The sequence below is a fragment of the Meleagris gallopavo genome, chromosome 15 (assembly GCF_905368555.1).
Source record: "Meleagris gallopavo chromosome 15, MGAL_WU_HG_1.1, whole genome shotgun sequence".
NCBI lineage: Eukaryota > Metazoa > Chordata > Aves > Galliformes > Phasianidae > Meleagris > Meleagris gallopavo.
The window spans coordinates 1592367-1604999 of NC_139418.1; the positions used below are offsets into that span (position 1 = coordinate 1592367).

Genomic DNA, 12633 nt, shown 5'->3' on the forward strand with positions numbered 1-12633 from the left:
GTCGGCTTCCACTTTCCTCAGGCTCTCGCTTTGTATCCTCTGCAAAATTCCCTTCCTGAGAATTAACACCCGGAAAAAAATCTCCACGCACACTGGCATGGAGAAGACCACAGGAACAGGGATGGCTCATTACAGCGCAGCCTCGGCGACCTGCCTCAGAGAACCTCTCCCCAGCCCCTGCCCGGCGGGGAGAAGCCTTGCCGCGGGCTGAGCTCTGCTTTTTGCGGGGAAAATGCGGGGCTGAGCCTGAGCCAAGGATGCTCGGAGCCGGCCGGCACAGCCTCTAGATGGTGCAGTCACCGCAGCCGAGCTGAGCATGTGTGCAGCGACGGGAGCTGCGCAACAGGTTGGCGTAGCTCAGCGGGCAGCTGCTCCCATCCTCGCGCTGCGGAGGATCGGGAAGGACTTCCCAGCATCCTGGCTGAAAGATCTCCGTGTTCATCAGCCCCTACGGCCCCAGACTTTCAGAGCAGGTGGGTGCCAAGCCATAGGGTGCCTGGCCATGTAGGGCACCCGCTCCCAGCCCAGCGGCCCCACAAGGCCTTCAGCAAGGCCGGGCTGCAGAGCCAGCCCTGATGGGTGCTCAGGGACTGTGAGGGATGTCATTTCCCTGGGGACTGCGCTGTCCCTAAGCCCCAGCTGCACTTTGGGACTCGCACTTGGCACTCATGCTCACCAACAAAGTGTGCTGTAGGAATCAGAGAGTGAAAGCATCGCCAGGGCAGCTGGCAGCTCGCAGGTGTTCTCTGCTTCTCTGTTCCTGGCACCCGGCAATAAAAGTGTGATTCAGCCAGGTGTGGCAGGAGAGGACCGCTGGATGGAGTCATGCAAGGAGCCATGTGTGTCCACTCGCTGAGGGGCAAACTTAGCACGGGAGGGGGGGGGGGGGAGATGCATCCCCAGCCCGGACCCCGTTCCTTATGGGTTCGAATAAAGCGACTGAATGACAAAATCCAGAAAGAAAAGAAAGAATTAAATAGGAGCAGTGGGAAGGAAGCAAAGCGGGACGCACGTCCCACACAAGAAGCGGGGGGTCCGGGGTGAGAAACGGGGAAAAGGGGTCCGGGGGGGGAGATGCTGCTGTCCCTGCCAAGACTGGGAGCGGGTTCGGGAGCGGGCGGTCGTGCTGCCGATGCCCGGTGGGGCTGAGGCTCGGCTCAGCAGCCGGAGCTCCACCTCCCCGTGGCGGCGGCGGCGGCGAGAGGCGGAGGCAGCGGGGATGTGGCGAGGGAGGGGGGGAAGGGGCCGTGCCTGCGCTGCGCTTCCCTTGCACATCCTCACACACACCGAGGATCGGAGGCGGGCACGGACGGAGCTGCCCACCGGAGCTGCCGCCAGCCCTGCCGCCGCCGCTCCGCCGGAGAGCCGCGATCCCGGCCCGGGGAGGAAAGGGGGGGTGGTTCCCAAGGGAAAATTTTTAATTTTTTTTTTTAATCTTTTTTTTTGGCCACCTTTTTTTTTTTTTTTTTTTTTTTTTTAAGGGGGAAAAAAAAAAAAAGAAATTTTGGTTTTCATCCGTGGATAACGAACCGGACGAGCCGGGGGGGTGGGGGGAGCCCGGTCCCGGCGGGGAGGAGGCGATGCAGACGCCGCTGGATCAGCGCTCCGGGAGCCGGCACGGAGCGCAGCGCCGGCCGCATCCAAGTAAGAGCCGCGGCGGGGCCGGGAGCTCCACGAACGACCGGGACCGTGGCTGTGATTGTGGGGGGGACGACGACGACGACACCGGCAGCGGCACCGGGGGCTCAAGGCTGGGCGTTTGGTTTCGCTGCCGGTATCGCTGGGGCCGGCCGGGGCGGGCGCTGCCACTTGTTGTGCCACTCGGAGCCGTGCCCCAGCGTGGGAGCGTGTCCGTGGGGGGGCGCGGGGGTGGTTTTTTTCCCCGTTTGGGTGCGCTTTGATGAGTGGGTTGTAGGGGCGTGTGCTCTCCCCCCCCCCCTCCCGCTACGATCCGAGGGTGTTTGCAGCCGTGGGAAAGAGATGCGTGGGAGCTGGAGAAGTTGCGGGTGGGCGGCGGGGCCGTGTCCGTTTGTCCGTGCGTGGCAGAGCGGAGCGGGGAGGCGGTCGGCAGGTGCCTGCGGGAGGGGTGCACGGCTGTGGCAGCAGCTCTGTGTCCCCGCGTCGCCGGGCGATGCGCCAGGAGCGGTTCGCGAGTGGAGGAGCGGAGGCTGCGCGCGTGTGTGCGTGTGTGAGTGAGCGTGTCAGCGGGGTGCGGGTGCGTGCGGCTCGGCAAAGCCGTGCTCGCTGCTTGTGTGCGCCAGGCTGAGCGCTCCCGGCTGTGTTTTTCACGGGTGTCCGCGCGATGTGCGTGTGAGGTGTGCGTGTGCAATGCGTGCACGGCGCAGAGCTGCCGGCTCCCAGCGTTCGGTGCTGCGGAGCCTCAACCCGGGCCGTCCCCGGTCCTTCCCGAGAGCTGCTCCCGCTGCCGGCAGTTCCCTGCGGCCCTGCCGCTGCTCCGGCCCCGCCAGATCGCCGCCACTCCCGAGGCGAGAGGGATAGTTGGGCAGTACGGGAGCCCTCAGCATCCCGGGGAGGGTTTTTAGGGGCCGGAGAGGAGGATGGAAGCTGGCCCTAGGGAGGCTCTGACAGGTCGCTGCCTTGCTCCTGCCCGAGTTGCAGTAATGTGGAGGAGGAGGAGGACCCCGGGTTTTGCTCTCTTTTCCTTCACCTTTCGTCTCCCGATTAATAATTTCGGGGTAAAAGCTCTCCAAAGCGGGCGCCTGTCCCCATGGCGGGTGCTCGGGCCCAGCCCGAATCCATCCCGAGTGAACACCGAGCAGCCGCAGTGCTCGGAGCCGGAGGAAACCCTGCGCTGGGCACGGGACACGCTGCAAAACAGCAAGGGTCCGACCCAGCAGCGCGCTGAGTGCGAGTCGGAGCGTCGGTGGCCGTTTTGGGGACAGTATCGTCTTTAATGTCAGCCCTATGCATGGGGATTGGCATCGGGTGGGATGCCGCTCCGGCTTGGAACATCGCAGCGGTGCTTGGGGGGGGGAGGGGGGAGAGGAGGGAAAGGGAGGATCGGTGCTGGGGTGTTCAGCATTTCGAGGGACTTGAGCAGGGCTGGGAGCCGTACAATCAGCCCCCAGCAGCAGAAAGAGGGGGGGGGGGACATCGGCAACCAACCCCATGTGGAGCCGCTGACTGTGGAACGAAGCCAAGAGGCTGTGGGAATCGCAGGCTTGTTGGAGCAGTTGCTTGAATTAGCCGTGCTTTATAGCCTTTCCCTCATTAGGGCTTGTCTTTTGGGGGGGAATGAGTGAATTCTGTTGGATTTTGCATGCCACTGTCCTCCGAGAGCTTCCCAGTCATGCATTAAGCAGCGTGACTAACGCCTCTCTCATGTGGTCGGGTCTCTTCTCGCACTCTCCCCGCAGGGAGAATTGTGTGTGCCGAGGAATACTTGTTTTGGGAGGGGTTTTTATTTTTAAGCACTCTGTATTCTGCCAGCAGGTCGGAAAAAGGTGGCTGGCACCAGAGAAAAAAGTGTGGGATGGTCCTTAGATCCCATGGGAAAATAGACCGCTGCTGTGCACCGGCCCCTGGGAAGCCTCTGCCTCCTGCACAGACGTGCTTTTCCCCCATGGTGGAGCTTCCTCCTCCTCACGCCCTGCTCGGGGCTCTCACGTCTGTTGTGTGTCATCCCCACCCCAAGCACCAAGCAGGATTTGTTCCCCTGGTGAACCCAGGTTCCTGGCTCCCACCCTCCTCCTGCAGCCACCTCTTTCCAGGGTGACGGCCCCACTCTGCCTCCAGCCCCCCATTTTGGAGGCTTCCTCCACTGTGGAAACACGGGATTCAGGCTCCAGTCCTTTATCCCAGAGAACACCTCATGGGTGCAGGGCACCCTGGGGTGCCTCCCTTCCTGCCCTGGGCTCCTGGTTCTGGTGACTCAGGGCTGTGTGACGGCAGAGCCACAGCCCCGCACATGGACTTTTACCTTTAGCTGAGATCCTCACACCTGGGCTTAGGCAGGGTGGATACGTCAGCGCCAGCCTCATGCAAACAGGCGTGGGCAAACAGCCCGTGCTGGGTGCCTCCCTGCCAGGCATCCTCTGGATCCCCGTTCCTCACGCACCCCGCCCTCAGCGCACAAACATTTCCAAAGCAATGGGGTGACGATGCTCGGCGTGGGCTCAGACCCACATCCGCAGGGCACAAATGCCCCCGTGCAGAGTGATATCATGCCAGCGCACAGCGACGGGGACAGGGGCACGCGCACACACGTCGCTCCGTGCACACGCGTGTGCGCGCAGTGCAGCAATGCCAGCTCCGTCCTGGTGCACGCGCTCCGCCGGTGCAGGCATGGGTGTGCTCCTTACGGTGCTTGTGCACACATGTACACGTGTGTGCCTTTTTCCTACAGATGCGCAGCCACACTCTGTGCAGTACACACGCGTGTGCTTGTGTGCTTGCACTGCTGGGTCTTGCTTGCATCGATGCAGGGCCACATCGCGCTCCTGCCCAGCTTCCTGCCTCCATCCCTGGCCATGTGCAGGGTGAGGATGGCTGGCTTTCCTCCTCCCTTCCACCCAGAATGTGCCTATGGATGGCTGTGCGTGCTCTCAGCGGGGTGGGAGCATCTGTCCTCTGGCACAAAGGGTGTTTGCAGGATCAGTGAGCAGAGTGGAGCTAGGCTTTGGGGCCAGAGCTTCATTTTCAGAAGCAGAGCTGTGTTTCCACCTGCCGAGGGAGAGCTTGAGGCAGGCATTTGTCCATGGGCAAGCAAGGGGATAGAGGGACTGCGAGCAGCTGGCTTGGAAAGCAACAGGGCAGCCAGCACAGGATGTTCCACTTGTTGAGGAGACACATGATTCCAAGTGAGCAGGAATTTCGCATTTGGCCATGTAGCTGGAGGACCACCATCCCATCCCATCCCATCCCATCCCATCCCATCCCATCCCATCCCATCCCATCCCATCCCATCCCATTCCACAGGCTGGGTGCAGAGCATGGAGGGAAGTGATAGGAATGGAAGGAGCGAGTTGCTGCTGAGGGTGCCATGGCAGATGTTGTGGATGCTGATTTTTGGACATACAGTGAAGGCTCCCTGTCTGCTCACAGCCGGGGCAGCAGGCAACATAGAGGCTGGTGGCCAGGTGCAGGTGATGAAGCGTGTGGCTCAGCGCAGAGGGGACAGTCCCTGCAGAGCTGGCGCTGGCCCTGCAGTGTCGGCACGCTGGGAGGAGATTTCCAGTGGCTGGGTGCCTGCAGTGCAGCGTGCAGTGTGCGTCTGCAATGCAGGGGGCAGCGCTCCTGTCACCATTTCTGCAGTCGATGAGGTGGACACGGACAGCCCTGGGCACCCCCCAGGCACCTCTCAGCCAAGAGCAGGAGAGAATGGGAAGGAGCAGGGAATGCTTTTTGGCTGGTGCAGGGTGCGGGGTTGCCTAGAGACTGTGCAGCAAAGGGGAGATGCTGTGCTGCCCGTTGTGTTTAGGGGCCATGAAGGGCTGTAGGGAGGCTCAGGGACTGCAGGATGGGTGCTGGGAGCTGCAGTGCAGGGTGGGCAGTGTTCCCCTGGCACAGTGCCGGGCACTGTCCCTTCTTCTACCAGGACCACGGGCAGATGGCAGTGTCCTGCATGCAGTGCAGTGCAAGTGTTGTGCAGGGCTCCTGCATCCCTGCAGTGCTGGGTGGGTGGTGCCTTTGCAGCGCAAAGCTGGCAGCTCAGGGAGGGCAGTGCTGTGCTGTGCCTGCTGTGGCAGTGCGCTGCATCCCTGCAGTGCTGGAAGGGTGGCATGCCTGCAGTGCAAGCGGTGCTCCATGTCCTTGCATCCTTGCGATGCCCCATGTCCCTGCAGTGCTGAGGGGCTGCATCCCCACATCCCACACAGGGACCCTACCTGTCCCTTTGTCGCCACAGCCTCGTGGTTCTGACAGGGTGCACGGTTCCTCCATGTCCCTGCACTGCGTGGCAGGCAGTGTCCCCACAGTGCGTGGTGCACAATGCTCCTGTGTCTCTGTGGTGAGAAGCTGTTTCCCAGCCTGGCTGGCTCCCATCGGGTTGCTGGCAGCAGGCTGCGTGCAGTCTGCCCCGTTAGCATGCCTGGCTGGTTGTAATTACAGAGAGTGCGGTGACGAAGAGGGTGGACGGTGGCAGGAGTGGCTTCCTGTGTCTTGCAGGAAGGGCCAGGGTTTCGGTGACAGGGTTGCTCTTTGGGAACTCGACACTACAGGGTCAGGCTTCCTGGGCCCTTGCTGGTGGAGGTTGGGGCCAGGTGGTCCTGGAATCCCCCTTCCTTTTGAGTCGTGGCTTTGTAGTCCCACAGAGTGCAGCCGGAGCTTGAGCAGCTTAACCCAAGGTATTTTGTGTCCTTCCAGCTCCCCTGAGGCACAGGATGAGGACCCTCGCCTCCTGCCTGGCCCTGTGGCTCCTCTGCCAGCTGCCTTCCCTTGCTTGCGGGACGCGTGTGGTCTACAAAGTGCAGGAGGAGCAGCCCCCCAACACACTCATCGGCAGCCTGGCCTCTGACTACGGCTTCCCTGACGTGGGGCACCTCTACAAGCTGGAAGTGGGGGCCCCGTACCTGCGTGTGGATGGCAAGACGGGAGACATCTACACCACAGAGACCTCCATCGACCGAGAGAGTTTGCGTGAGTGCCAGCACCTGCTGCCCGGAGAGCCCTGCTACCTGGAGTTCGAAGTGTCCATCACTGACCTGATCCAGAACAACAGCCCGCGCCTGCTGGAGGGGCAGATCGAGGTGCTCGACATCAATGACAACACCCCCAACTTCGCCTCACCCGTCCTCACCCTGACCATCCCCGAGAACACCAACATTGGGGCTCTCTTCTCCATCCCCCCAGCCATGGACCGGGACTCGGGGCCCAACGGCGTTGCCTCCTACGAGCTGCTGGCTGGCCCTGAGGCACAGGAACTCTTTGGGCTACAGGTGGCTGAGGACCAGGAGGAGAAGCAGCCGCAGCTGATTGTCATGGGAAACCTGGACCGGGAGCAGTGGGACTCCTATGACCTGACCATCAAGGTGCAGGATGGGGGCAACCCGCCACGGGCCAGCAGTGCACTGCTGCGCATCACCATCGTGGACATGAATGACAATGCACCCAAGTTTGAGAAGGCCCTCTACGAGGCCGAGCTGTCTGAAAACAGCCCCGTGGGGCACTCCGTCATCCAGGTTGGTTTTTTGTTTCCTGCTCTTCCCCAGCTCCCCTATGCTTTAGCAGGGACAACCCACGGGCTTTTATAGGGCCGTGTGTTGCCTTGGGGAAGGAGATCCTAGAAGGGCTGCACGCTGTAGGAGCACACAGCATCAGGCTGGGATGTCATTTCTGCTAAAACACGGTGGGATGGGATGCTTGGGGAGTTTGGCAAGGGTTGGGAGTAGCAGCAGGGTTTTTAGAGGCATGGCGGCAGGTTTCGGGGAGAGCTGGGACCCACGGTCTGTGGAGGAGACCAGAGTCATGCCAGGCTGGTCTGAACACTGCCCATGGACATAACATAGACCCTTTCACTGGTTGCATTCCCTCAGCTGCTCCATGGAAACAGGGAGACAGGGGATGTTGTCTGCAGAACCAGAGTTCTTTCTGCACACAGGACTCTGCACCATAGTGGGCAACCCACGGGCTGGGTCTGGGTTGGTCTTGCTAGGAGGCAACATCGAGATGATAGCAGCGACATCTGCTTATCGGCAGCTGCCACCTTAATAAGCAGAGCGCGGCTGGCTCTCATCTGCTCGCTAATTCTGATGTGAATTTTTAAAAATTCGTTTTTCACCGTTAAGAGAATGGAAGTTGGAAGCAGATAAGGGAGCCGCGTGGCCGGGAGGAGAATGGGCTGAGCCACCACCACTGCCATTGCTCAGCTTTTATCTTTTGGGTAAAATGACTTCCGCCTTTTTTTGTGAGTGGAGGTAAAAGGTGGAATTTACATTTAACAACTTTCATTCTCCATCCAAATCTGCTGAGCAAGATAACGGCAGGGCAGCAAATGGTGCAGAGAACAGGCTGCTCGGAGAGCCGATTAGGGAGGCAAATGTTAGACAAACCTCATCTTCTTTAGAAAGCAAATACTAGGCAGGTTTATGAGAATGCAAAGCTGCTGGCGGACAGGCAAGGGTGGTTGGTGCAAGCTGGGATGGAGCTGCAGCAACTGTGCATGGCCTCACCATTGTTATCTTCCCGGCCACCCGAGCCCCACTTGTTGGCTGCAGGTAGTGGGAAGGGATGGCTCAGTGCAGCAGGGGCTGTCCCTCCCCACTGCTGCCTGGCTCTGGCAGTGCTGCTTCCCAGTGGATTGTCTGCATGCTGGAGCCAGTCGGGAGGGGAACTCAGCCCAACCGGCACAGCCGGTTTCTCTGGAAGAGTGAGGGAAGGCCTCTGTTAGAGAGCCACTCCCAGCCACCCTGCCGGTCTCAGGGTGCCCCGTAGGTCTTAGCCTCAGAAGAGGAAATCCACCCTTTTCCCCCCACTCTGGCCTCTCATTCACCGTCCCCTCCCTCCGTTCTGCAGGTGAAAGCCAATGACTCGGACCAGGGTGCCAATGCCGAGATTGACTACTCCTTCCACCAAGCATCGGATATGGTGCGCCGACTGCTGCGCCTGGACCGAAACACAGGGCTCATCACTGTCCAGGGACCCATTGACCGTGAGGACGTCAGCACCCTCAAGTTCTCCGTCATGGCCAAGGACAAGGGGGCTAACCCCAAAAGTGCCCGCACGCAGGTAGTGGTCACCATCAAGGACATGAATGACAACGCGCCCTCTATAGAAATTCGGGGCATTGGGTTGGTCACCCACCAGGATGGCATGGCAAATATCTCGGAGGACGTACCAGTAGAGACAGCAGTGGCTCTGGTACAGGTGTCCGATCGAGATGAGGGTGAGAATGCTGTGGTGACCTGTGTGGTGGCTGGGGACGTCCCCTTCCAGCTACGGCAGGCTAGCGAAACAGGGAGCGACAGCAAGAAGAAATACTTCCTGCAGACTACCACACCTCTGGACTATGAGTCGGTGAAGGACTACACAATTGAGATTGTGGCAGTGGACTCGGGGAACCCGCCCCTTTCCAGCACCAATTCGCTGAAGGTGCAGGTAGTAGATGTGAATGACAATGCGCCCGTCTTCAGCCAGAGCTTCACCGAGGTGGCCTTCCCTGAGAACAATGAGCCCAACGACCTAGTGATGGAGGTGAGTGCCAGTGATGCAGACAGTGGCTCCAATGCCAAGCTGGTTTACTCGCTGGTGACTGATCCATCCTCCAAGGACTCCTTCACCATTGATCCTGACTCTGGAGAGATTCGAGTGAAAGCAGTGCTGGATCGTGAGCAGCGGGAGCGCTACGAGTTCTTGGTGGTGGCGGCAGACAAGGGCAGCCCCAGCCTGAAGGGCACAGCGTCGGTGGCCATCAACGTCATGGATAGGAATGACAACGACCCCAAGTTCATGCTGAGCGGCTACAACTTCTCGGTGATGGAGAACATGCCACCCCTCAGCCCCGTGGGCATGGTGACGGTGATCGATGCTGACAAAGGAGAAAATGCCCGAATCCAGCTGTCGGTAGAGCAAGACAATGGGGATTTTGTCATCCAAAATGGCACTGGCACCATTCTCTCCAGCATCTCTTTTGACCGGGAGCAGCAAAGTACGTACACTTTCCGGCTCAAGGCTGTGGACGGTGGGGATCCCCCCAGGTCTGCTTATGTAGGGGTGACCATCAATGTCTTGGATGAGAATGACAATGCTCCCTTCATCACCTCGCCCTCCAATGCCACCTACAAGCACATTCTGCCCCACACTAGCCCCGGCCAGCAGGTGAGCAAGGTCAAGGCAGAGGACATCGACACCGGCGTCAATGCCGAGCTGACCTACAGCATCACAGGAGGCAACCCCTTCGAGCTCTTCCAGATCTCCCCCCAAAGTGGAGACATCACACTGGAGAAGGAGATCCTGCGCAAGCACCATGGACTGCACCGCTTAGTTGTGCGTGTCAATGACAAGGGCAAGCCGTCTCGGCACGGCACGGCCCTGGTGCACTTCTATGTCAACGAGACTTTGGCCAATCGCACACTGCTGGACACACTGGTGGGGCACAGCCTGGACACACCACTTGACATAGACATCGCTGGGGACCCTGAGTATGAGCGCAGCAAGCAGAGAAGCAACATCCTCTTTGGAGTCATTGCTGGCATTGTGGCTGTCACCTTGGTCATTGTGCTGGTTGTCCTGGTGCGTTACTGCCGACAGCGGGAGGCCAAGAGTGGCTACCAGGCAGGCAAGAAGGAGACCAAAGACCTGTATGCACCCAAGCAAGCCAGCAAGAGTGGCAAGAGCAAGAACAAGGTGAAGAAGAGCAAGTCTCCGAAGCCACCCAAGCCAACAGAGGACGAGGAGGAGACAGGGCTGCAGAAATCCCTCAAGTTCAACCTGATGAATGACTCTGTCAGTGACAGCCCCCGCATCCACCTGCCCCTCAATTACCCACCGGGCAGCCCGGACCTGGGCCGGCACTACCGCTCCAACTCACCCCTGCCCTCCATCCAGCTGCAGCCCCAGTCTCCCTCTGCCTCCAAGAAGCACCAAGTGGTGCAGGACCTGCCGGCCACCAACACCTTTGTTGGCACCGGGGACAACAACTCAACGGGCTCCGAGCAGTACTCGGACTACAGCTACCGCACCAATCCCCAGAAATACACCAACAAGCAGGTAGGAGAGCTCATCCTGAGGCCGGCAGCGGCCCCCCCGCTGCACCGGGGACCCATCTGGACCGAGGTGTGGGAGTGAGCCTGGACTGAGGGGCGGGGAAGGGACAGGGACAGAAGAGCATTGCAGTCTTTGTCACAGCGCCTGGGGCTGGGACCTGGGTGGTGGTGACACACAGGCTGCTGCATGCCTGTGCCTCTGCATGGGGAGCGCCGGAGGGACACCACCCAGCTGGGTATTCTCTGGGGACTGACAGTCACTGGGGCAATGTGAGCACAGAGCTGTGTCCAGCTCCCTATGCAGAGCATCCCAAAAGCTGGAGCACCCGGGTAGGTGGGGTTGGGCAGGGGAGCAAAGCACTGCCTTTTTCCCAGGCTTGGGTTCTGCCTTCCTTAGAGCTTGGGCCTTCTGCCATCACTGGCACAGTGAAAGCATTGGGACCCAGCAGCTTTCCTCACATGGGGCTCCTCACTGGTGGCATGGGGCTGGGAGGTCAGAGTTGTGGGATGCGGGGTCTCTGCTGTGTGCTGCGGTAAGGTCACTGCTCTGCGTCTGGCCGGGACTTGTGCTGCACATGGGGCAGGGTGTGGGCAGGACCAGGCTGCTGGCTGGTGTGCTTGGAGGTTTTGGGAGGACCGCAGGGGTCCGGAGCTTGTGGAACCTTCTCTCCTTGGGCTGTCTGGCCAGTTGGCTTGCACCTCATCTCTGCTTTGGCACCTGTCGGGTCTGTCCTTAGCTCTGTTCTCAGCTCTGTCCTTAGCTACTAGGGAGGGAGAGAGGGGACGGGTGGTTTCATCTGTTCCTGGCCCCATGGGTGAGGACCACTCGGTCCATCTCGCGCCGTGCTGTACCCCTGTGCCCCATGGAGAGCCCCAAGTGGCAGGCTGGGCTCCTGCCATAGGGCTGAGCTCTGTTGCCCTGTTGGATTTGACTTCAATAAAGTTTTCTATTTTTGACCGCTTGTGCCTTATTTTCCGTGCTAGCCTTGAAGCTGCTCTGGCTCCCAGCCATTTCCCAGGCAGGCTTCCCACGTCCCTGCTGCCCAGAAACAATGTTCTCATGGGCCAGCCCCTCCATAACCTTCTCCCATCCCCCAGTAGCCAACCCAGAGGTCCCAGGGCGCTGACTCCCTGCACCACTTCTCCCATCTCCAGCCTTCCAAGGAGCCTTGCTCCAGGACATAGTTCACCACACATACACCCCAACATCCCTGTGCCATGCCTTCTCCTTCATCCTATCCATCCCCATGTCCACATAAGACCTCCACCTCTCCAGGGCAGCAGGCAGAGGAGCAGAGCCCTGCCTTGGTAGCATGACCCAAATCCTGCCGCAGTGCTGCAATGAGGAAGCGGATGCAGATGGAGCCTGGGTGCGTCAGCAGTGCTGGGGGGGCACCCAAAGCAAGGCGCTCCCGCCCCACCACACGACAAGCATCAGCGCTGTGGAGGAAATGTCCTCCCAAGCAGGCTTGCAATGGAGCAAGGTTGCCCTGCTCCCCAAAAAGATTGTGGTTCCCCCTCTCTGGCTCTTCTCCCTCGTTCTCAAGGTTGTTGGTTCAACCTGGGGTGCAAGGAGGCACTGGCTTCACCTCTTCCCCAGGGGCTCCAACCGGCCCCACCAGCCCGCTGGGGAGAGGAGGTCTGGCGCAGGGAAATATTAGATCAGCCGGGGAAACCAGTGCTTCTGGCTTCCGTGGTTTGAGCTTGGTGCCAGCCTTGGCTCTTCCAGCCTCCTCGTTTATTTTGCTAACAGCGTCAGGTTTTATCTCCAACCGGCCGGGAAGCGTCTGGGCCTCCTGGGCAGGCACGGCTGTGCCCTGCGGGAGATGCGGTGGCTGCAGAAGAGGAAAAGAGTCACAGGCACCCACCTCCAGCAGCAGCCCTGTGGGGACGGGCTGGCCAGGCTGGAGATGTGGCTTCTCCTCACAGGCCTTTGGGAACCATCTGAAAGCACTTTCCCTTCTCTCCTTGC

General features: G+C 60.1%; 1 protein-coding gene across 3 annotated transcripts in view; it reads left to right on the plus strand.

Annotated features, from left to right (window-relative positions):
* The first annotated feature begins 301 nt into the window (after nucleotides 1-301).
* The window catches only part of PCDH1 (protocadherin 1), a 54902-nt gene continuing 42570 nt past the window's right edge, over nucleotides 302-12633 (plus strand). Inside the window, exons 1-3 of one of the 3 annotated variants that reach the window (XM_010718846.4) lie at nucleotides 302-473; nucleotides 6325-7139; nucleotides 8473-10665. In XM_010718846.4, coding sequence (XP_010717148.1) covers nucleotides 317-473; nucleotides 6325-7139; nucleotides 8473-10665 — 3165 coding nt within the window. In that variant the 5' untranslated portion in view covers nucleotides 302-316. Of the gene's footprint in view, nucleotides 474-1247; nucleotides 1645-6324; nucleotides 7140-8472; nucleotides 11619-12633 lie in introns of those variants that run through there. The other 2 variants (XM_085236323.1, XM_085236324.1) reach the window with 2 other exon arrangements.